A 25,847-nucleotide genomic window follows, 5' to 3' on the forward strand; every position below is an offset into this window, starting at 1 on the left:
ACACGTAAACTAACAATGAGCATGTTTTAGAGTGAAGGGTGACTTTTTGTCTTTTAAAGTTTGTTTGAGAGAATCACGATTAATTCCAGAAAATAACCTTTGCAATCTACTTTTTAAATAAAATAACTAATCTATTAACTAATGTTAAATGGGTGCATGTGTGTACACTTTTATGCTTCCTCTGCTGTTGTTATATCGACTCTCCAACAGAGGGCACTGTTTCCTTACAATGAGATCCCCCGTTGTTGCCTTCCCTCTCTTTCTCTCCCCCTTCTCCTCCCTCGTGCTTTTGTTCCCACACACTAAATAATTACAAAAATCAGCTTAACTAGGTGGAGACATTTCCATTACATGCCTCTCGGTGTGTTCAGCTGGGCTGAGAAAGCCTCTGAAATCCTTCCCCCAATTCTCAGTCACAGATGTTTGTTCTCTCACAAAGCGAAATTCCTTAATCACACAGTTTCTGTCATGTGTTTTTTTTTTTTTTTTTATTAGTTAACTTTTCCCTCTCATGTGCCTCCAACTGGCAAGACGGAGAGAGGGAGTTTGCTGACTGTCTACCTCGAGTGCTCGGCGGAGCTGACTGCACGGATCTGAGAGTCTTCGTGGCTGTGAGCGCTTGATTATTGACTTCTCCTCTGAAGCACAAATAGAGATCACCCCATCGCCAAACAACAGAAAAGCCTCCGCAGCCTGCACTGCAAACACTGACCCGGAGAGAGCTTTGCAGGGGTTGGAAGAAGCGAGCGCATGCAGAGTCGCTGCTAATGAGAAGTGCTAACATGAACACATTTTCTTGCCAGAGGCTGGCCTGTCAGCACTCCGAGACCTTCGTTTAGATTCCTGCAAAACATCGCATCTCTCCTCAGCGCAGTGTTCTGACTGAGCTAAAGTTGGCCCCTCTCCTTCTCCTTCTCCTCTCCACCTCGTCCTCTGCATGTGTTTTTAGATCTATAATGAAATCAGCAGTGTGGCGTGTCACCGGCAGCCGGTTGGCGATGGGAGATAAAGACCGACACTGTGACTAAATTCCAGATTAAAAAACAGTATTCAGATTGAGAGACTGGGACGCGCGGCGTCTCCCGCTTCCCAGTCATTATTCTATCATTCCCAAACAAAAAGACGCTCACTCGAAAGGTGACTCAGCAGTATGGAAAGTAAAGAATGAAATGCAATAACTCATACCTGTCTATGTGGAGCTTTTGAGCCAGGAGCTGCCAGTCCTTTCCGTTAGCGTTAGCGGTGTCAAAGGTGGCACTGATCCGCTGACGGATGGACAGGGGGATTTTGAAGGCCCTTGACCCTGTCTGAGAGGTGATGGTGCAGTCTGACTGAGTGAAAAAGGGAACCACTCCCTTTTCATTCTGAGAAAGAAAGAAAGAGAGAAATAAAGAGGTAGATATCTCCCCGCCTCAACATGAAGGACTTATGAAGACAATTTGCAATCTATACATGAAAAGCTCGCCGGAGAGGCTCATTAAGCAGGCCCTTAAATGAAATCAAGAGTTATTCAGCGTGATAAAAGAAGCCATTAACAGGCCGGGATGACTGCCCACGCTCCTCACCTCCACCACAGACGTATAGACCTGGAGTATCTGCTCCTCGCCGGTCACCTGTCGGATGCTGATCTTGCAGGAGAGCTGCGACGACGAGGAGTGGCTGTATCGCTCCAAAGAGAAGGCACACTGCAGGGGACGCTGGTTGCTGGCCCACACCTGAGAAAAGGAGAACTCCTGCAGAGGGAGGGCGAGGAGAAGACGGAGAGGGCGGACAGGGTGAACAGGATGATGAAAGGAGAAGACGAACTCATTAAATCCCCAGTTAAAGACATTTGTTATTCGAACCCTGCTTCGCCGCCCACTTTGCCGTTTACATGATTAATTAGGGGTGACATGAGTGAGTGGCCTCTTTAACCCATCAACGGTGTTACCTAATCAAGAAGCCGAGCCATCACAAAGAACACCGGAAGTTGTGATATCTCTGTGTATCTTGTTAAACATGTGTTGGAGCAGGAATCAGGGGCGTCACTAGGGTTTTACGGACAGAGGAGGCTCAGCCCCCAAGGCATGTGCAGGATGTTAGCGAACGTAAGGCGTTCCAACAGTTACAGATAGAGGTTAATGCCATGACTTTTGCTCACAACTTTTGACTGTATATGCTATGGACAAACTGCCCACCCAACTCTCCGCTACCTGTTAGCTCAGGCTAACACCTGTCACTCCAAGCAGGAAATTAAACCTTGATAAAAAATAAACCAATGCAAAGTTGTCATTAGTACTGAAATAAACTATTGCCACCAAAACCGTCTTTGTACCAGGCTGTAAACATGTTTAATAATGCTGTAAAGTTGGGCTTTTTAACCCCGTTTAAGACGTTGGATGTCTATGGGGATTTGCTCCGTTTTGGAGCCTCAAGTGGCCACTCGATGAACTGCATTTTTTTTGGCACATTGCACGGGCTTCATCGTTCAGACCTGGAGGTTGGCACTTGGTTTGAATTCAAAGACTGTATAAAGATAGATGATGGTAACAGATCCTCTAAAGTAAAACCAAAGCAAGTGGAGCTCCCCCTGGTGGCAAATATTCGTACACATGGGACTAAAATTTCTGCAATTTTAAGCCCCGAAAAATATTATATATTACATTTGTAAGGACACACTGAAGGAGCTCGCTCTACCTGACACTATGAAGTGAAGTGAATCAGATTTATGATCATATTTAAGTGATCACATACACTTATTGATATAATAATTTATTTAACCTCATATTCTGGCCAATTTATATTGAATTCGTTGGTTTGTAAATAAATAAATAAATAAATAAATGCAACAACACTAAATTAATCAGGGGAGCTTGAGAATATTTTAAGGAGGCTTCAGCCTCTCTAAAATAGGCCTAATGACGCCAGTGGCAGGAATCATTAGTGAAAAAAAAAAAAAAAACTTTTACCAACCACTTTGGATAAATAATTAAGCTACTTTCTATCACTTTTACATCACACCATACAGTAACACCATAAATAATCTAAACCTTTAACAGCAGCAGCATTAAATTCAGAATTCCTGAGTCCTACAATGACGCTTGTAATCTGTTCAATCAGGCGCTTTAATATGATTACGGAATTAGAGCATAGATGCCTTAATTGAGTCAGTTTGCACTACATTTACCCCAGCAGAACAATACACCCCTAAAGACCGACAGATCTTTGCAGCAAATGCAATCTAAAAGGGTCTATTTCAACCTCCATTACAAACTCCCGTGTGCCCCAGACGGTGGTGCAGAGAGAGACAGCAGGTCAAAAACACTGCTTCACAGATGAATCATCCTCTTCACAGATCCATCAGACAGGAGGACGGATTCTTGTAAAAAGCCTCCTCTCGGTGAGAGCGGTGTCTGAATGAGAGCCTATAGCCGCCTTCCCCGCAGGACCCTCGCACAGTGGTTCTTCCCTCTGTAAGAAATCCTTGTTGGTATTCTGGCGGCACGACGGTGGGCTAATTCTGCTAATAGGATGTCGCTGGTGGGATAAACATCACAGGGTAGAGCAGAACATGCAGCATGTAGACCCCTAGGAGGATAACTATGTGTGTGTGTGTGTGTGTGTGTGGTGTCTGCCTGGCAGTCATAATTAATTTCATAAGTGTGCGTGTGTGGGTGAGATAGCTAGCCTTAGTGATCTCCTGCTGTGCCCTTGCTGCTGTCCTCTGGCTTTGATGTGACCGAGGGACGGAAGGATGAGCGAGGGAAGCTAAGATGATGAAGGTGTTTTTTTTTTTTTTTTTTTTCTTCCTGGTGTATGACTGCGGCAGAGTGGAGCTTGATTTAATTTAGACTCGAGATGCACGGAGAGTAAACACGCTTCCCCGTTGCAAAAAGCCTCTTTTTCTCCTAAACGAGGGAAAACTCACAGAAGCCGCCTACCTGGCAGGTGGTGAAAGGCTTGATGCTCCAGAGTAACTGTGGCACGTCTTGGATGGACACCTGGAGGCTGAAATTATTCCCCCTAAAGAGCATCATTTTCGGCTCTTCCAGCAGCCGCCCGCCTCTGCTGCGCTCGCCCACCGCCACCTCCTGATGAGGAAAGGTGGGGCAGGGAGTTAGGAAGGGGGGGAACAGAAGCGTTAGTCAGACTCAGCGTGTCATAATACTAATGTCCATCTTTCTGTCAACTCATCATTCACAAATTCAAGATAAAATCCTCTTGGGAAACATTAACATCTCTCTCTAGGAGGAAATTAGAAAAGAAAGAATGAAGAAACTAATTGAAAACAACTAATTAGTCGTTAACTAATTAACCACTTTAATCATCTGAATAAGTTTATTTTCCTAGTTGGACTTAACAACTAATTAGAAGAAGTCACCCTGGATCTTAATTTTTTTTTCTTAACAATAATAATTCATTGTGCAAAAAAATAAATAAATAAAAAAAAATCCAGAAAATAATTAATTGAGTATAAAAAAAGGTCTTTATAATGAGAAAACAGCCCCTTTTTAAAAATATTTTTAATCATATATATTTAATATTATATTTGTCATCAATTCTTTATTCATGTAAACAAGAACATACAAACACAACATTTTCATTTTTATTTTAACACCCACACCCCAGGTCTCTCTCAGAGGGAACAAAAAAAATATATCCTGCACTTACATACAGCGTGACACACTTTTTTTTTATAGTCTATCATGTTGCACTCTGTCCTTCAGCAGTCTCCCATGCCCAGACAGTTTTAAGGCTGGGTAGGTCATGCCCCTAAAGGACACCTGATGAACATTAGGGAGATGAAATGATGTTCCTAGAACTCTGCTTTTTTAGGAGTGAGGTACATCTCGTGGACATATTTGTAGCGTATGAGTAGATGGTCTAGATCAGGGGTGTCAAACTCATTTTAGATCACAGGCCAGTAACACAACAGCTTATTACCTCGTAAATAATGACAACCCCAAATGTTTTCCCTTTGCTTTCATACAAACAAGTACAGCTACATGTTTCTGAAGAAGGTGCAAGTGCAATTTCTTATTTTCAGCTAATATCTCCAATGTAATTTCTGCGAATTCATCCCACGGGCCAGAATGGACCCTCTCGCGGACCGGTTTTGGCCCCCAGGCCTTATGTTTGACACCTCTGATCTAGCTTCTTAGGTGTGCCACTCAAAATTTTCCATATTTTCCCCATATTTATTGCACAAAGACGCTTATACCATGTAGTTTCCACACAAATTAGTTTGTAACGTTTAAAAAAAACACTCCCTGAGCAGATGAAATAATTTTAATACAGGACAAAATGCATCTAGAAGCTTTATTTTATTGGGTTTTTATGTTATTTGTGCTCTGAGATACAAAAGAGGTATAAAAACTAAAAAGAGGTACAAAAAACGGCTTCTTCACACCGTTATTACATGTGGGGTTCCTCAGGGCTCACTTTTAGGCCCGCTTCTCTTCAGTCTATACATGTTATTTCTCACTAAGAAAAATGATGAACTAGTCCAAAACGCCAGTTATCAATAAGGTCAAAGAAGCGACACCACATCACTCCCATCCTTGCATCATTACACTGGCTCCCCTTTCATCTTTACTTCAAAAAGTTTATAAATCAATCAGTGGTCTCGCCCCTTCATATTTGTTTGAGCTTCTCACCCCCCTTAAGATATTAGGAGCTCTGACTCTGATGAAGCACCTTAAGACCCATCAAAAGCATTTGATGTTAATAACTTTTTATTTTTTTGTTGATACATTTATGTTGATCTGTATTTTACATGTTTTATACAACATGTTGAATGTGAAGCACTTTGGGGCAAATGCTCTTTGCTTTTAAGTCGCTATACAAATGAAATAAACTTAATAACATAGTACCCTACTACAGCGTGTATTAGAGTGGAGTAAACTGGTCATTAACTCTTTTTTTTTTGCAGACTATTTGTATGCATATATATTTTTTAAGATGTGTAAAGGTAAGTTAACAGATGTCAAAGGAAATGAAAGTGACAACGTCTATAACACCTTTGATATAATGGAAGTCTGTGACCAGCTGACATTAATAAATATTTAGTGTCTCCTTTGGTAACGCTTTCAAAGGAGCAACTCGCTCCAGCCTCTTCAATCTCCTTCCCAGCAGGCGAAAAAAAAAAGCTCAACAGGGTTTAAATCTGGCGACGGACTTGACCGGTCAAAGTTTCTGACCCCAGACCGACTGCGCTGGCTGCACAGGCAGCATGTTTGAGCTCATAGTGTTGTTTCATGATGACTGAGTTACCCGGGAGAAAATAAATAAATAAAAAAAATGCATCTGTCTTCTACTGAATTCATCCTGCTACTGTATAATCAATAAAAGACGAGCGAGGTCCAGAAGCAGCCATACATACACATGACATGACCTCCTCCATGTTTCACTGATGAGATCAGCTAGAATCACTCCTGGTTGGTCAAGGTTACTTTTGGATTCATCAGTTTTGCTAAATTCCTTCCTAATCCTGCTGCTGATAAATGAGAGGTTTCCATCTCACTGTATAGCCTCCAGATTACTGCTTCCATTTACAAACCTGGTGACTCTTTCAAATCTGCGCTTCCTCTTTAGGATTATTCTGTCGTCGGCTGTTTTCTGTCCTCTGTTTATTTTGAAGTCAACATGTTTTTCCAAACTTGACATATATATTTCTCTCTGAATTGTTTTTGTATTTTCCGTCTGTATAGATGCGCTTTTTTTTTTTTTTTTCCTGGAATTGGGGTTGGTGTACGCCTCCTGGCTTCTACAAACAGATGAAAAGTGAAATGTAAGGAACCCCCTGGGGCAACAACTTACACATGTCAGTCTTCACTTTATGCACAACTCAAAAACGGGGGAAAAATATCAGCACATTTCATGTTTTACATTCCTACGATTCCACCAAATTCCACTCTACTGTTAAAATAGTAAATGTCTGCGTGCACGCAGAGGAGCGTTCTGCACCTGCGTATTCGTGTTTACATTATCTCGGATGTGCAGGGAATGCAGCAGAAACGAGGACAATGCAAAGCGTGGCGGTTGAACCTGATCGATTCCTGCTTTGAGCTCACAGGGGAAATTATTTCTCGTAGGAAGCACAAACAATAGCCACCAAAGAAGAAGAAGAAGAAAAAAAAAATGAACAAACCGACAAATAACTACGTCTGACTGATGGAGATGTGGAGTGAACTGGCTCCTGGTAGCTACAACCAATCTTTTTCTCTTGCAATTCCAGCTCTCGAATTAAGTGAAAAGTGAAGCGGGAGTGGTGGTCGGACGCAGCAGCAGCTCTACTTCATAAAAGCTGTGTGTGTAATTGAGACGTGAAATAAATCACTGTTGTGAAACCTTTTCAAAAAAGTTTTTTTTTTTTGTTTGTTTGTTTGCCCGCAACACAAGGAGAAAGGGCAAACTTCTCGCAAAGCACCACTCAAGAGCGCAGCGTTGAGCCGTGTTCAAATACTTGTTGCATCGAATGCAATGCCGAAACACATTTAATTAACAGAGAGCAAATTAAATTCCACAAAGAAAGGGCAGGGAAGCAACCTTGGAGCATCTGCTGCCTTTGTAATTAAAAGTCCCTCTTTGTCTCCTCGTCATCAAGCATCTCCCAGTGGCGGTGTTAGCGCACAGGCAGATCTTCAGCGGAGCAAAGGGGGGAAAAAAATTAAATTATAATAATAAAAAAAAGAATCCAGAGAGAGAGAAATTCTTCCGGGCAAAACCTTGAAATTTAAATTTCGTATATTTATATTATATATTGGAATTCTTTTGGATATATTAATAACATGCTAGCGGCGTAGCTCCGGGGGCGCGGTCCAGACTAAATATAGTTGCACACACATTCAAAGCTACCAGATGATGAATGCGACCGACTTCCAAGATCCTCCTGTGCCATCACCTAATGACATTCCCTCTTAGATTCAGCTGCACTTTCAGTTTAGAGCTCATGTGCCAACATAATAAACATGAGCATATTAGCGCTGTGACATTAGCATTTAACTAACGTGCAGCTAAGTGAAGACTCATAGAGTGTCAGTGGCCTTATGCATTTTGTACTTCATGTGTTACATTCGAAGACATCATGCAGATGTGGAAATTGTAAATAGATATAAATAGGTATAAATAGATAAATATCGATAGTATCGGGGTGGTGTTTAGCTTAGTGAGATCGAGTCCCGCACCGGGTGCTCTTTCCTGCATGTCTCTTCCCCACTCTCTGCCTCCTCATTTCCTGTCCTTCTCCACTTGACTTTCAAACTAAGGCTAAATGTCTAAAAATTATACTTAAAAAAATAAAATAAATAAATATCGATAGTACTGATACCAAGGCTAGTATCGGTATCGGATCGATACTAGATAAGATCGAACTAAAGCCAAAGTTACAAAGTTATTCAATGATCATGACATTTTAAGTTAAAAGTATAGGTATGAGTATCTGCGATAATCGCCCTGTATTTACTTGGTATCGGATCGATACCATAATTCCCAGTATCGCCCACCCCTAGTGATCATAGCAGCAGTGATCCTGACTTTTGGAGACACAAAATGTGGGCAGGCACCGAATTTAACTAATCACAACTTTACTTTAAGGTGTCGACAAATAGGACAGCTGACGTATACCGATCAGACATTAAGACCACTGACAGGAGAAGCAAATTGATAAATTGACATTGACCATTTTATTGGGAAACTTTTGGACCTGGCATTCAAGCAGATGTTACTTAGATGCCCGTCTAGAGCAAACCAGACACCGCCACACCACAGGCACAAATAAAGGTTCTCTGATTCTGATTCTGATTCTGATTAGGAAGATGGTCATAATGTTATGCCTGATCGAGTTCCCCAAAACATTTACCACATGGAAACACAAAAGTCAGCATGCAGATAGCAGCCTTGGAGCTGAGATATATTAAATACAGAGTGTTAGCTCGGGATCCCTGGCGAATCTCTTTATTTGTGGACACGGCTTCAGTTTGTTGATTCAGATCACTTTGTTGCAGCAGTTTGTTCCCGTCGGTAAGTGAATTCCTCACTGTTCAAAGTCCAGCTGCACATTCAGCCGGCTCCTAAATCATAGCTGTCACCTTTAGTTTAATATAATCTACACCTGCACTGCACATGAGGTTGACAACCTCAGCGGCACGTTAGACACTTCAGATGATTGTTTCTGTCTTTAAATAGGTTTTTTTAACAAGGAAGACAAAGGGGTGAGGCGGCGTGCGTCACTGCTAAGGACTATTAATTCCCTCTCGCGTCTTTCCCGTCGTACCTGAAATGCGTGGGGTGTGTCGTCCACACAGTAAACCCTGAGGGTGAAGCCCAGAGAGCTGCCGGTGTCCGGGCTGCCGAACACGGCAAGCCTCAGTCGCTTGGCTGCCTCCTGGGTCAGCGGCTCCCCCATCAGGGCGTAGCGACCCGGATGCTCCAGCAGCACGTGGCACCTCCGAGCCTCCAGCAGACAGTAGCAGGAGGTGCTCTCCTCGTCCACAGACATCACTTCCTGTTGGAGGAAACGCATCAGGAGAGGTTAGTTATCGCACACCTTTACCTTTCTTACAGGAATCAAAAGCAGCTTTGACGTCAGAATCTAAATAAAAGCCGGACACAACTCAGCCTGTGATGTCACAGACAGTGAAGTCTCCATGGTTACGGTCACTGAGTGGCAAGAAGGGACAGTTGAACATGGAGATTAGCAGCATTGGTTTAAATCATAGGCTTTAATAGAGTCTAAATTGTAAAATTTATTTTTAAAAAGGGTGAAGAGCTGTTGTTTGATTGACTGAACCAACAGATTAGAACAGATTTATATTTTTACAGATTTCTGCCAAAGAAAAGAGAAGTAAAAGTATCGCTGCATTAGAAGAAACAACTGGAATCCAGACACAGAAACCTGGTGTTGTGGTTCACATTTAGTGTCAGGTAATATTAATTTATGCTGTATTTTTTTGATAAAGTCAAACCTTAAGTTACTTCTTAAGTTACATTCTGGAGGGCTGTCAGATAAGTTTGTGGATGTTGTTGTTTTGTCGTAGTTAGAGCCGACAGTAACTATTTAAGTTCCAACAATAAATAACAATAAACTTAATATTTGTGATCACTCCTCTTCATCCTTTTAACGCTACGGTATCGTATGGCTAACGTTACTTCTGAGTGAAGCTCTTAGCATTAGCATCTTTTATTTAGCTACATTTATCATAACTGAAATGAACTAAAACTAACTGAAACTGAGGCTAATCCACTTTTCTACATCCATACTAGTTCATATGGATCATTGTTGAGTCCATTTGTCCTTAATTTGATCTGATAATCCACATTTTTCCTGGACTCGCTATTTTTTCTGATACATTTCACCATGTTTTTGCCATTTGAGGAGCAGCAGGCAGTGACATTAATGCATAGCCTCTATTATACTACACGAAAAGAAGAATATAAATGACTTTAAAGTGCATGTGGTGCATTCAGGATTTAAAAATGTAAAGTGTTATTTATAAACCACTTCTCCGGCATAACCTGGAAACTCAGATGGGATCAGGAGCTGAACCGGGGCCAAATGAATAATGACCCGTCTCAGCAAACAGATGGGGATACAGTAACCCTGACAAACCGGATTAGCGGGGCTCGGTTGTGTCCAATCGCTCGTCATCTTGTTCCCAGTCCTCCCTGAATCACCGTTTGAAACATAACTGTGACCCGCCGGTCCCCTCTCTGCATACGGGCCCGGCTGAGGCGCATAAAGCAACGCCGGGTAATTTAGTGGCCCCACGGCTTCATAAACCTGCCCCATTAGCGCTGCAGCAGACATGAAGGATCTCCACGACGTAGCTCATAGCTGCCAGGCAGCCGTGGAGAAATGATAGAGTCAAACTCCGGCGTGGAAAAGTGCAGGCTTTAATGGGGATGACACTGAGAGGCAGACAAAGTGAAGCAGAGGAGGGGAGAGCGGGGATATCTCCCATTATATCACTAATTCTAGAAATTAGGTTTTGAGTAAGCATCCGTCCTGAGATAAAGGGCTCATTATTTCTCTGTGACAGAGATGGGTCACAGCGTTACATTTAGAGAACATTTCTTCTTCTTCTTCCTCTTTTCCCTGAACCTGCCTGCATCCTTTCCGTCCTGTCTCGCTGGCTTTTCTCTTTGTCATCCTCTCCCCTCTGTTGGCCTATAGCTCCCATCAGCGGCTGACTTTCTTGATAGCTCCTCTTTGTGCAACACGTCTGCCGGCAAATTACGTCTGTGTAAATGTCACACGGAGCGAAAGGACCCGACTGTGGCGGAGAGTCGCCGAACCCCAAGGTCAAGCAAACGCGCGGCTCCGACAAGGTCCCCCCCGAAAGCTTTTTGATGAGGTCGCTTAAAAATTAAAAAAAAGCATCTTAGATGTGTCTAGTGTGCAAGGGAGGGGGGAGAGCGCGAGGAAGGGAACGGAGAGAGAGCCTGAAAGGTGCGAAGGCGGATGTCTTGAGTGTTCCTCCGTGAGACCGCGGAGCAGCCGAACAGGGCGGAGATGAAGGACTTGAAGAAATGCGAGATGTGAGAAAGAGAGAATGGCAGAAATAGCACTACAGTGCATTTGGAGCACGGTCTTACATTTTTAAAAAATAAAACAAAACATGTTATTGACCCCCTCCCACCCCCCTCTGAGGCATCAGACTTGATTAAATTTAAAATCTGTGTGCATTTTTTAATTATTTAGGGAAAAATGTGGCCAAAACATTTCTTTTATTTATCTAGATGCCACACTCTATCACCAAAATAACTTAAAAATAGTCACATTAAGCAGGTGGATTTGTTCCGTGGATAATGTACGTATGTCCCAGAATATTAATGAGGACTTCAGCATGCATGTGCCACTCGTGCAGCGCGTATCGACTCCTTCTCCATGTAAATTGGTTTGCTTTATTCATCTATTTTTGTTTTTCAAAATTATTTCTCGGCGTTATTTTGAAGCCGACTTGTAAAAGACTAATGCTTTGAAATCAATACCGTCATTAACCTTGAAAAAAAAAAAAACCTCCACGCGGTCGATGAATGCTAAAAGCCGCCATTTACATTCGGCCTGACATTTCTTTTGGATGTAAGACAGCATGAGGTAGAGCTTGAAAGGCAAAAAAATTTTATGCAGAATGACAAATGTGAGCTGGCAACCCTGAAATCGGCTCCGCGCTCGCATGGCTACACCAGCGAGGATGAAAATTTTCATCAAACTAGGTCGTAGCAGTTCATCAGATCCCGCTGATACGCTCGGTCGCTGGGTGAAGTTGCACGTCGGTGCTTGGAAGAAGTAAAAAAAAAAAAAAAAGAGAAGAAGAAGACTCTCACCTCCCACTTGTTGTCCTGGATTTGTCTTTTTAGCCGGATGGTCCAGTTGCCGGCGGAAACCTCGGCACAATGCGCTATGGTCATGGCTATGGGACAGGACAGGTCCAGGCCCGGGGGGCCGTACGTGACCGCGGGGCTCAAAAAGATCTCGGCCCCATCGTCGGACACGGCGCTGTGCAGAAAAGGAGGACAAGGATGCATCAGGTTTTTCATCAAAGCATTAAGAGGACAACATGAATGAATCACTGCTTAAGCAAGTATTCAGAGAGTGACCCTTGCTTATGAGCAAAGTAAACTCAAATCCTCGGACGCTCCTAATGAATCAATCGCTGACTAGCTGACACGCAGACACACAGATAGAGGAAGATTAAAGCACCAAGACTAATGGACAGTGAGGCTGGGGAGGACAGGCTCTAGCGCGGAGCGTGTAAGCTTTGTGGGTCGATGGAGCTTATGAAGCCTGCTCTGGCCGGCCCGGTGACAGATTAGCTGGGCCAAGCTGCTCTTGGCCAGGGGCCCAATCTTGGCTGGAAGCCCCGAAGACTGAGAGCAATCGATGGGACCACCATCAGTCATGCAGCTGGCCCCGGCTGGACACCTCACATACGCAGGACACGATATTGGTGCTGTTGACGCCGGAGCAGCAGGGATATTTCTCAGCAGCATTAGCGCGACTGATACGCCGGGTGCAGGTGCATTACAAGAAAAAATAAAATAAATTACATTTTTCTAATTAAGTCTGCAGCCGAATCTAAGGTTTTAAGTATGTAGTTAGTTCCAATCCGGACTAGATCAATCATCTAAAGGACACAACTGAGGCAAATACAAGGCAATCATAACACAACACGTTAGAGGAAGCTGCACAAACCGATGGAAATCTTTTCAAAGACAGAGACATTAACAGAGCTGGATGAAAACCCATTAGATATCAAGCTGGCACACTTGTTCCTCTAGTATAGGGGTCTTCAACGATTTTCAGGACAAGGACCCCTGATGGAGAGATTAAGTAGGGACCCCCTACCTACTATATGTGTTCTATATTAAACTTGGCCTAGTGCTACTTATAAATATACATTATTATCATGTTGCATTCAGTCATCCCTTATCCCTTAAATCTTTACTAAAATATGTTGGGTTCAGGTTAATGTGTATTTAAAGAAAATTCGTGGGGAAAATAAAAAAAAATATATGAAAAATGTATAATCAACCAAAGATTGTTCGACCCCCTCCCCTGCAGTACCTCTGCGCACCCTCTAGGGGCTGCAGACCCCCTGTTGAAGACCTACACTCTAGTAACTGGATTTTCAAACACAAAACAACCTTGATTTTTTCTAGTGTGCTGTTGATTGTTGTCGAGGGGTTGATGAAGTCCGAGGAAAAAAAATATTAAATGTCCCAGAAATGATGAGTAAAACTGAAAAAAGCTGCAGCTGAAGGACTTCCATCCATCCACACCTGCATGGTTCAGTTTATGAATAAGTCTGAAAATATATTCTGTAAAAGAGAATCAGGACTGCAGCAGATAGCATGTTTTCGCCAATTAAATTGCCCAGAACAGTTGGAACACGGAAAAATTCAGTCAGCACTTTCCTCGATTTTAACACTAAGTAAAAAAAACAGCAGTTTCCATCCCTGCAGCAATTACCTGTAAGATGCATGACAACTACTTTGCAAAAAGAAAAGAAAAGAAAAGAAAAGAAAAAGACAAAGGTGGGAAGATGAGGGCGTAAAAAGTGTGCGTGCGTGTGTGTTTGTTAGCATGCTGAGAGGTTAGCGTTCCCCTCGTGGCACGACGTGTGGTTGAGGTTGTTTGTCTTCTGTTATCTTAACAGTTTCTGGTGCCGCGTGAAACTTCTCTTTCCTCACCACTCTCCTCGCCTGTTACCAATCAACACTAAAAAATTAAAGGAGGAGGTTACGATCCGCTGTTTAAAAATAAAATCACACATCCACGCTGCACCCTTGGCCCTGCAGCTGCACTTCTGTGCTAATCAGCCCCGGGCTCAGAGGAAAGCGAGGTTACCTGCTGCTGAGACTGTGGTAATTAGCCAGATTGCCTGCGAGCAAAGATTAAAGATGGTTATTTAGCAACTGTGATTGTGTTTATGAGAACAAAGAAATATCACTCTGGGAGGGTGGTTACACGCAGGAGACTGTGGTTACTAGTTAAGTCTTGTTAAGTGCAGTACACTTATCACACCTCTTTTTCTTGATGACTGCTTTTGTTTTATTTTTTCCTTTTTTTTGTGCTCCACCTACAACTTCACCCTCCTGTCGACAGCTCCCTGATTTTTTCTTTTTTTGTGGTGTGAAAGCGGTGTGGACAGAGCAGCTGCTCTAAAAGTTAAAGGAGACGCTTCGACATAACAAGTTAGACAGACAACGGAGGCTAATGTGTCCTGTCCTTATCAGACGCTGGAGGAGCAGTCCATCTCCCGAGAGAGAGCTCTGAAAGAGGAGCGCAACACGAGTGCAAAGGTGACGCGCGTCCTGCAGAGTTTCAAAAATAACAGATTCACTCAGGTTTCAAGGTGAACATTTCTACCTGAATATGTGCAACTGTGCTCCGTGCCACGCGGCTACAGGTCAATCAATGTGTAGATAAAGGACTGCTGGATCAAGTCCAACCCTCCACACCTGAACCCAATTTAAAAACCTCTGGAATCTGATCAAGAGGAAGACGGATGGTCACAGGTCAACAAACAAAGCTGAGCTGCCTGAATGCTTTTTGCACCAGGTGTGACTGTGTTTAATAATTTGGTATTCTTCCTCGGTTAAAACGTTAGTATTGTGGTGTCTAACCTCCTGAGACCTGAGATTTTGTTTGGGATCCATGTTTAATTTCTTCTTTATTTGGGATCAGTAGGACCTGAGATGTACAAAAACTAAGCATCATCTTTCAACAGGAAGTAGTAGTTTTGAAAAAAACAAACAAATAAAAAAACACAATGTCCTCATGTGGGGACATTTTATTTATATTATAATAAAATGACCAATGTGTGACAAAATATAAAAGTGTTTTTTTTTAATACTTGAACATGGTTCAGCAAAACCAGAATCGTAAACAATGAAGTCCCAACATCCTCATACGAGTACTTGCTGATTAGCGACGTTGTAGCTTGTTGCTATTGACAAAGTTTGTTAAATTTGCGAATCAAATTAGAAACGTTAATAAGCATAAATAAATAACCACACAATTTGAAGGGGTTTTGTTCCTCATCTGTAGAATGAATCCACCAAAACACTCGCTGTCATGTTTTTACCAACTAGTGCATTAACCCGTTGCTACCACTAGATGGCAGACTAAAGCATCCACTAATGAGGACAACGGGTTTAAATGAAGCAGAATTAGCTGCAATATTAGGTTATTTTAAAGAAAGAAAAACTCAAATACCTGATAATCACAGTTGAAATGTTTTCTGATACGTTGCTCTTTATATAATAATCACACTTATTGTGATGTAAAGTAAACCAATGAAACTGTTATCTTTTATGTACAAATTTGATGTTGCTTCAAACTTTTGTGCTGTAGTAAATGTGCAGCTATGCAGCTTTTTATGCTGCTTATACAAACTGGTCAATAAAAAGGAAACATCATGTGTGCAGGTCCCTCTTGAGCCACAAAATGCATTTAAAGTTGCAGCAGTGATCTGGACTGCTGCGAGGTCCGTAAGCAGACTTCCATGTGAGTTATTTAACATTTCACCCAATATGAACATTTGATGGCTTCAGTAAAGTGCAGCCACACGATTACCTGCCTGCGTCAAAGCTCTCCTGAGCACTTTAACACCTTTTAATCGATTTTGTTTGAAATTTACAGCCGACGGCTTCAGCGTTTCAGTTTCACTCTCATCAGAGATGTTTGAGACAAGCAGATATGAACAAAACACCTCTAAAAATCCCACTGCAGGAAGCTAACGACTAGCTGGAGAAGCTAAAGAGTGTAAATAATCACTAAACATTCACATGAGGTGTCTCCAAATGCAACAACGACTCCAAAATAAAGCACCTGTTTCTCTGTCTCTGCGGGATGTGCAGCTAAGAAGCGTGCTACACCTCTTCTCTAATGGTGAAAAACAATTAAAGGAGGCCTGGGTGTAAATTGAAGGTGAGAAACTTGCACAAAATAAAACCCAAAAACAGACACCAACCAACTAAGAGGAAGCTTTTTATGAGGCACTTGTAACCATGAAAGTTATAGATTCTTCCCTGCCAGTGTGCACAAAAAATAGAAGCGTGATAGTCCTCGACGTATGAACTAAAACGGTTGTTAGTTGCATTGTACTTGTTTTATTTTGTCACACACCACAGCCCCCTGCAGGGCCAGAGGAGATCACACAAACCAAATAACCGCGCGACTCTTAGAGGACGGGCGAAACTGAGCCCGAGCTGATCGATCCCCCCGTTCTTCGCAGAGAGGAGTGTCGTCTTATGCAGATGGCCGACGTCCTGAATGGGAAGAAAGGATCCGGTTTCTCCTCCTGGACTCTGCGGCTGTCAGGAGATAGGCTGTGACTGACAGCTCAGCGGTGCACGGCTCCTGCAGCTTCTTAAACGGCAGCCAGAGAAGTAAACAGCATCAGGCTTATCAGAGCAAAGCAGGAGCTTAGAGGGCAGCAGTCTGGCTGAAGCGGGGAGCCTTCAGGCAGGGGAGTGTGTGGCTAACTAAGCCCTGAGCCACAACCCATACGTGACCTTTGATGTGTTTTGACCCCGGGCACTTAATATGTTGATGGGAGTGAGGTGAGATGACAGTGTGCTACTACGTGTCACTCCCGATTCTCTTCTCCGTACGTGGGAAATTGAATTTCATTGAGAAGCGCGGGCGCTTAGCTGCGCTGTATCTCGCTAGCTGGGTTTCAAACAGACGCACTGACATGTTGATACTGTCTGCTGTAAATCAAGCACATGTCCAAAAGCTGACTCGCGCCTGTCAGATAGCTTTTGAGGCTCTGTTGCATAGGAGTCAAAGGTATTAGATTCCCCTTTTCAAACCCTCCTTATCTATCAAACCCCATTTCTCCTCGAGCAATAGCTCAACGACAAAGTTACAGAAATAGACTCCTGCTGGCAGGAAATATTCATCTAAGTGCCGAAGCTTCACCTCCATCCATCCAACCGAAAACCAAATCAATACCAGCCATCATTATGAATTTACAAAGTTCACAATACTCGCTCCTCTAACTACTCATCAGTTATGTCTACAAACACAAAACACACTCCAGACTCCCGAGTATGTCTTCCTCTGCCGAGACAGTTGCTCAAGGCAGTAATGCAATCTGTCTGCAGCTGCCTGTGCATTCTTGACACATCATGTCCTCCCCTGCAGCGTCTGCAAGATGAGCACGGACCTCATGCTGCTCAGAAATATGTGCATCTGCGCAACACATGTCACCGCGCAGCCTCGGTAAACGAGGGTCCGCGTTTGTCTTTGTGCGTTCGCGGCGCCTGAGACGTCGCGGTGGGAGGAAGAGGACGGGGACACGGGGACACGGTGACGGCGGCGGTGAGAGATTAAAAGAGAGCAGCCCAGGAAGCAGACCGCAGACCCCTCAGCGAGAGCCACTCACCTGCTGTCCTCCTGGCTGATGCTCATGTACATTTCCCAGGTAGTGTCTTCGGTAACACCCCCGTGAGGCACCAGCAGGCTGATACCTGCGGAGAAGGAGGCATGAAAAAACCTGATCAGCACACACACACACACACACGACACACACACACCTGCTCGACTGTCAGGTCCCTTTACTAGAGGTGACAGCCGGAGGCCGGCGGCCCCGGGAAAAAAAAAAGGGGGACTGACGCAAGTCCCAGAGGCCTCGTGAATCACTGCTGCCAGCAGTTTCACCCACCGCCTCCTTCTTACACACAAACACACATAAATATACACAACGCTCCGCTGGTATGGTAAACAATTACTGCCAATCTATCTGCAGATAAAGTCCCCCGAGGGACGGGATGATGAATGTCGGGCACGGGTACGAGCCGTCTGAATAATGCAGCGGAGTGGGCAGTGCAGATTTACATTACATCACATTTACTGGTTTACGTTTCTTCATTTCTACACCATGTTCTTTATTAATCTTTAAAATCTGTAATCTGGACAGAAACACGTGTGGAGGCACCAGCTGGTTAATGAAAATAACCAGTGATGTCTAACCAACTACATCGATCAGGCATAACATTATGACCACCTAATATTGTGTAGGTTGTTGCACATTGTGGGTTCTGGTCTAGGTGGGTGCTACATGTCTAAGTAACGTTCACACACATGAATGCCAGGTGCAAACGTTTCTCAGCACAACACTGAATTGTCACAAGATGGTAATAATATAATTTTCTTCTCCTGTCAGTGGTCATAATGTTGTGGCGGATCGGTGTGTGTCTCTTCAACACAAAACAAACTCCAGATCCAGCCGGTCACGCTCACCTGTGCTGGGTACCACCAGCCTGCCTCCAGCGTGGCCGAACACAGCAGTAGCTCTGTGCGGAGGCCTGCTGGGACCCAGAGGGACCTGCGGTGTGAAAAGGTTTTTGCCTCTCCTGCCCAGCGTCGTCCCCATCGCCACCCCTCTGTAGTCTGGAGCCAGGCCCCTCGGGAACGTCTGGGGGTGGTGGGACATGACGTGGTACTCTGCCGTTTCCGCCACCCCTGAGGATGCGACGAAAGCACCGTGACTCGGAGTCGGTTAATCAGATCAAACAAACGCACGCGGCAGGAGGAAAACCGTTCCTAAAAAGTGCCGCTCGCTGAAAAACCCGCCTCCAAACTCCCGACCGTCCAATCGCAGACGGACTAGACTCGTCAAGCCCGTCACTGTCAAGCTTGGGATTTTGCCTCCAGCTGAAACAGCGCGCCTGAGGCTGCAGAGAGAGCGACACTCTGCATTTTTAAGAGTTTGGAGGGTTTCGTTTGGACCGTCCACACTTAAAAACACGCAGGCGGCTGTGAGGAATAGGAGCAGGAATCTGCCAGGTGACATTAACTAATAAATTACGTCATTATGTGCTCTTACAGATTATTTATAGAAGTCTTTTCTACAGTCAAGTAGCCAGTTTTTTGCACATTTGCATCTAATTTGAGGATATTTTTCTAAAATTACAGTTTTGTCAGGTGCAGTAACAGTAACAAAGAGGGAACGTGGATTTCCGAACGGTCAATTCACGACGGCGCAATTTCTTCCCCTAGAAACCGCCTCAGGCCTTATGGAGAAACACCCACTCAGAGCAAGATGGATTATCCCTCCCCTGCAACTCACGCCTTTCTTTTTCTTTTTTTTCTTTTCCAAAATGGCAGCTTTCATAACAGTTATCGTTCCTAACCTTTGACCTTAAGATCAGGCAGCGGGTCAAGGAGCGAGCGCTCGGCCATTAGCTCCTTGTCGATGGAGTCTTGAAAGCACATGGGGCTGGTGTAGGTGCGTGACACTGTCAGGTCGGGTTGCATGGATGAGTTAATGAGCAGAGGGTTGGCTGAAAGAAAAAAAGAAGAAAAAAAAACTGAAAAAAAGATTATTGTCAACAATCACATTTCTCCACTTCAGAGGGAAGAGCCACTGGCACATTTAAAAACCTAAAGGGTATGTCATGACAATTAGTTTTTACGCACCCGTGACTATTGGCTATAATAACATCGCCATGGAAACAAGAATGGCGTGCAGCAGCAGCAGCAGCAGCAGCACGAGCCGGGGTGCAGTAAATACACTTTAATTGGATGTCACAGTGTTTTTTTTAAAAGAAATAAATATATATATTGGTAAACAATATTGCCGTTAAATTATTACGCTGATGATTGAGTTTATGATGTGCATGTTTTCATTTGGTCCTTTATTTCCTTTATTTTTCAGGCGGTGCAGACGGAGGCACAAGCACGGACACACTGCAGCCGTTAGGCGCGATGTTTGTACTGGGATTAAAACACAACAGAAACAAAACAAGTAAATCAAGAAACGTGGAAAGGATAGAGTTATAAACGCGATTTATGTGTTTGCTGAGGTGTGACATTTATTTGTGATTAATGAGCCACTGACAAGGCGGCTAAGTCGACAGCCTCTTGATGAGTGAGGAAATGCGGGAGTCAATTTATGTAGTTGGGAATTAGCTGAACTACAGTGACTCTCTGTGCCTGCAAAAAAAAAAAAAAAAAAAACAAGGAATGAAACGAGGCAGCGTATTCCAGGGTGGAACATACAAGGAGGTGTTTTTTTTTTTTTTATGGAGGCTTGGCTCTTTGAGCCCCTCTAACACAGGGAACAAGGGAGCCGAGATTAAAGCCTTCCCTTCCTCCTGCTGTGTTATCAAAATGAACTTTATTGTGCCCCGCTGAGGGCTGCAGCAACGGCAACTCATAACGTCTCCCTCGTCAAAACACGCCTCAACCTGTGAGGCGAAACGCACAAAAACACAACTCAGCGCCTAAGTTTTTGTGTTCAGAGACCACGGATGAAAGAAACACACTAATAAATTACATTTTTAATTTTGTAATCATAAAAAACAAATGACTATCCTAAAGTTCTACAGCCCCGAACAAAGTAATAATAAGAGATAAGAGTGAAATAAAACATAAAATGAGCTTTTTTACCATAAGTTTGGTTCATTGCTCTGGGGCTGATGTTTCGCCATAAATGCATTGCTTTATAGATTGAGCTGCATGTTATTGGACATTTAATGCAAGTGGCACAGACAGCACGGATCTCCAGAAGGCGCACGTAAACAAACTGAAAAATTGAATTGCTGCTGTTGTGGCCCCTAAAGCATTTTAATAATTGATGTGGTTATATCATACTATAACACAAAGAAGTGCATGAATCATTTACAAAGAACCATAATTACACATTGGTATAACTGTATGTACTCGCTGTACGGCTCACACGAACATTCATATTCACATGAAACTCCATTAATATGCGAGTCATGTGGGTTATATGGACTACAAAGACAAGCCGAGAAGTTCCACGTCATCATTTTGCCGTCTTAGGAGGAAGGGAGTTTTATGAATTAATTTGATAAGATTTTAGAGTGGAGGTGCAAAATGATGAACTGCAGTTCCTAAAATGTCCACTTGAGGCTGACTCTAAAACTGAGTCAATCCCCATAGACATCCATCCTAAAATGAAGTAAATATGATCACAGCATGGCACAAAAAAAGCGATCTTTAGATTTAATTTCTCCTACGCATCATTAAGATTGAGCCGAGGTGATGTCAAGATTCAACTAATTTCTTTGGGAAACCTATAGGTCACATCACGGAGGGTGTATCCATCTTTATATACAGTCTATAACAGTGATTCCCCCTAGTGGGCTCCAAAGTTATTGCAAGTGGTTCTGACGAATCACTTCATTTGATATTTGGGTTTTGGTTGCATTCATGACGTTATATGTGGAACAACAACAACATGACATCTTTGATGTTATTGTTTTTGCTTAAATTGAAGTTTCATCTGACTAGACCTGAGAAGAATTTACATCATCTTTATATTGGGTTAATGTTTATTGATATTTGGATTTTGTTTGGATCTGATATTGGATGTCAGATTGTTACATATGAGAATGCATTTCTCTTTTGTTGAAGGATATTTATGAATCAGTTGTTAATTAGCCTAGTTACAGACAGCCCCCTGCTTGTCATTCCTGATATCTGTGTGGTGCTGATGGACAGCTCCTTGAATGATTGATGTGTGTGTGAGTGTGTGTGTGTATGTTCTTGTACAGCTATCTTTCCGATACCAGTTTGAGATGTAACACCATCAGACTGAGGACATCTGTGCAAAGTGAGGACATTTTGGCTGGTCTTCACTTTTTTTATGAGGTCATTTAAGGATTAAGACTCAGTTTCAGGGTAAATGTTACAATTGCGTTAGGATTAGGGTAAGAGGCTAGGGAATGCATTATACCATAGGTGTGCGACCCCTAGGGGTCCACGGAAGTACTGCAGGGGGGTTGCAAAATCTTTGGTTGATTAGACATTTATATATATATGAATATAAACATATTTTAGTAAGGGGATAAATGGATTATTTAAATAACTTAATATTGAATGCAAAATGATAACAATAATAGCGCTAGGCTGAGTTTAATATAGAACACATTTAGTAGGTACAGGGGTCAGTTTGGGATCCTTGGCCTGAAAAACATTGAAGACCCCTGCATAATACCAATGAGTGTACTCGCAACGATATAACATGCGAGTGTGTGTACAGCTCCTTCAAAACTGTAATACTGAAGGTGTTGCAGCGTGTTACAGATGCTGTATTCGGATCAGTCTTTTATGTTAAATCGTCAACATAAAAAAAGTGCACTGAGAACGCGTTATTCTATATTTATGGGGTCGGAGGTTGAGCCTTAAAAGTGAGCCCTGAGCTGGAAAAGGTTGAGAACCACTGGTTTATAATAATACATGGATGCACAGGCTGAACTGATATTAGTAACAGAAGATCAATGTCTTAATAAATTAAATAAATAATACAAAATGGAGACAGACTCTCGTGGTGCATTTCTTTCATCTAATAAGCTATTCCACATAGAATATTGAAAGGTGCACTCTGATTAAGGAAACCGAAATGCCTGTAAATGACTGTATTACATAAGACCCGAACACATCTCCTCAGTCTGTGCTCACAGTGGGACTTTTTTTTCGCGTCTAACCGAGCTGTCAGTCAGACTCTGGCTCACCTTGGCGAGAGGTCTTGAAGCTGAATGACTGGAAGCCCCCGGTGAGGGCGGAGGAGTCGATGACATCAACACCATACTCACTCTGGCTCTTTCGGTAAAGCGTGACTGCGACGATCAGCAACACCACGGTCACCACTCCTGCAGCCAGGCCCGAGTACAAGGCCACATCGCTGCTGTTCTCCACACCTTGGAAAGTTAGAGAGGCAGAGAGAGGTGCATGTTTCTGAGTGTCCTCTTATTTTGTGAGTCTGCTGCACTTAATTGGGACGCAAGGAGACTGCTTCTCTCCAAATAAACTGAAAACCTGTGCTTTCTTATATAACAGAAAAAGTAGTCTACCTTGGCTTCAAACTACTTCTGTGCCTTTTTTTTGTTTTCTACTCCTCGGCCGCCCCTGTCTCCCGATGCACAGCTTCACTGTTCCATTCTGCGGCGTTAAAGCTACTAATGAGGAACCTCTGAAGGAAGGCGATTATAATCAACCCGGCACCTGACTGTCATTTCAAACGCCGCTTGGCTCTGGTGTTGGAGGCACTCCTCGTTCCACTGGGATAATGTGACAAAACCAATTCATTAAATTAGCTCATCTGCAGCGATTACTCTCTATCTGGTCCCACCAGTATTGCAGCGTCCAACTCCACAAAGGAAAGGAACGAGTTGGAAATAAAGGCGCTGCTAGCTTGCTCTTGAAAGATAATGAGATCTTCGCTAAAAAACACGAGCATGCTGGGAAATCCTCTAAGAAGCCCGAAGCTCAAATGAGGAGAAATTGAGAAAATATGCAAAGCGGCATTAACGGCTATAGTAGCAGGTTAATTGAGGGCTTGGGAAGTTTTGGCAGCCTGGCCGCATTCTCTCTGCCATTTCTGACAAAAAAACAAAACAAAAATAACTCACAAGTATAGTAAAGGACAAGTAAGAAGAACATGTGCTTGTGTTTTAATAGGTAACACATTGAGTTGTTGTGGTTGCTGAGACAGAAATATCGGTATTAATGGAAATACGTGTTTGGAACAACTGATTGAACTGATTATCATCAATAATGCAAAGTGTAGAATACATATTATATCGTATTTTATGGTCGGCAAGAAGCACTACAAGGACAACAACACAGCTTGTGTGATTATATAAGAGTAAGAATGGATGCCAAGGGCAAAGAAAACAGAAACCATGACAATATTCTGCCTGAATGTTTCTGTGGCAGTTAGAGAGAAGCGTCTGCTCAGAGACACAATTACAACTCGGCTGGAGATTCAAAACAAAAAGCAAATGGATTTTTTCTTGGGCCTCTTGAAGATAAAGTTAAAGCGGTTGATCCAAAAATGCTGCCAGAACTAAACGGAGCCTTTTAACCCTTTTCAGGGGTTGTTGAGGGTCAAATAACTAAATTAAAATGAAACTTCTCAGAAGAACTGACAATTTAGCACATCAACATTTGTCCACATTCCCTCGGCAGCGTGAATGCAATGTGTCCCGGGTCACATTAAAGGCCACATACAGTATGACCTCTATAATACATAAAAAGGGAAAAAGCATCGTAATGGCAGCCTTTTAAAACATTCTGTCCCTGCAGCTGTGAACTAACTGAATAATAAATAAATCTAAGTAAGAATTCATAGTGTGATTCTGTGTTAATTTTTGATGTGATTGATGTCATGTTAATGTATGAGGAGGCTTTTGTGGTTAAGTTACATATTTCCTCGCTTCCACCAATCCCACTTATTCCACCAATGTCTTTATTTATTTACTTTATTACCAGAGATTAAGGTGTATATGGAAACTTCCAGGGTTGGAGTTTTAATCTGAGTTTCGTGCAGATCTAATGTCAACATCAAAACATCAAAGGTACCATATTATGCAAAAAAAAAAACTCACTTCCCTTACTTGCTTGGCCAAATGTGTTCTCAAAAAGGCGAGATTTTCCATTCTTGACGTCGTATGGGGAAATAATCTCTCCCTCCGTATTGTGTTACCTGCCTTTGACCCGTGGATAGATGAGGCCGCCCTTTAAAAATTACAGAGCGGGCGCCATTTTTTCTTCTCACAAACACACATGGCAAAAGTAAAGCAAAGCACAGATGTTGCTCTGTTGTTTGCTGCATCTTATACGTAACATATTCAGACACACAATATTTTTAAGCGTCAGAGTCTGAACTTCTTCAGGAACCTCTCTTTCTGAGTCAGATTCTGGTTCAAACTTGTGACGTTGAACGACAACGTCTCTTCCAGCCATAGCCATAAATCCACCGTAAACATTAGCGCATGGTGATATGCTGGTAGGTGTGGACAGACACAGCTCATTAGCATTTAAAGGTGCAGACACAGAATCAGCCTGTTCTCAGTAGAGCTCACTAGAGCCACTTTCTTGACCTACGGAAAACTCAGGACCAAGGCTGAAGTTGGGGGTAAACACTTTCTAAACAATGATGTTGGACCTCTGACACGTACATGAAACTGTTGAAAAATGTAAGCTGCCCTCTGGAAAGAGGCTCAGCAGCACCCGGTGCAGGTCCACCAGGTTCTGCAACAGCTTTTTCTCCCCTTGTCATCAGACTGTTGAACTGTTGAACTCTTACTGGACTCCGTTTCACACATGTACATAACTGAACTTTTACTGCCATTTTGCACCATTATTTTTGCACTGTTGAAGATTGTTGGACAGTTTCTTCTTGCACTATGATCCATTCCTATCACTGCTGCACTTTATATTGTACTTTTAGATTATTTCATTGTAATTTTATTACATTGTCGTGAGTCGTATGCAATGAAATCTCGTTCTGTATACACCCTGTGCATAAAACATTACAATAAAGTTAGTCTAAGTCTATAATATGGGACCTTTAACTTGTGATGTCATGATGCACACAACCATT

The 25,847-nt window shown here is 42.9% G+C and overlaps 1 protein-coding gene across 2 annotated transcripts in view; it reads right to left on the reverse strand.

Annotated features, from left to right (window-relative positions):
• The window catches only part of LOC124996606 (netrin receptor UNC5D-like), a 171,626-nt gene that overhangs the window by 2,602 nt on the left and 143,177 nt on the right, over nt 1-25,847 (reverse strand). Inside the window, exons 9-17 of one of the 2 annotated variants that reach the window (XM_047569801.1) lie at nt 23,056-23,160; nt 19,627-19,776; nt 18,734-18,955; nt 17,877-17,961; nt 12,307-12,478; nt 9,254-9,484; nt 3,921-4,070; nt 1,566-1,733; nt 1,186-1,364 (exon numbers count right to left, since the gene is read on the reverse strand). In XM_047569801.1, the coding sequence (XP_047425757.1) occupies nt 1,186-1,364; nt 1,566-1,733; nt 3,921-4,070; nt 9,254-9,484; nt 12,307-12,478; nt 17,877-17,961; nt 18,734-18,955; nt 19,627-19,776; nt 23,056-23,160 (1,462 nt within the window). Of the gene's footprint in view, nt 1-1,185; nt 1,365-1,565; nt 1,734-3,920; nt 4,071-9,253; nt 9,485-12,306; nt 12,479-17,876; nt 17,962-18,733; nt 18,956-19,626; nt 19,777-22,974; nt 23,161-25,847 lie in introns of both variants that reach the window. The other variant, XM_047569800.1, reaches the window with a different exon arrangement.

The sequence above is a fragment of the Mugil cephalus genome, chromosome 19 (genome assembly GCF_022458985.1).
Source record: "Mugil cephalus isolate CIBA_MC_2020 chromosome 19, CIBA_Mcephalus_1.1, whole genome shotgun sequence".
Taxonomy (NCBI): domain Eukaryota; kingdom Metazoa; phylum Chordata; class Actinopteri; order Mugiliformes; family Mugilidae; genus Mugil; species Mugil cephalus.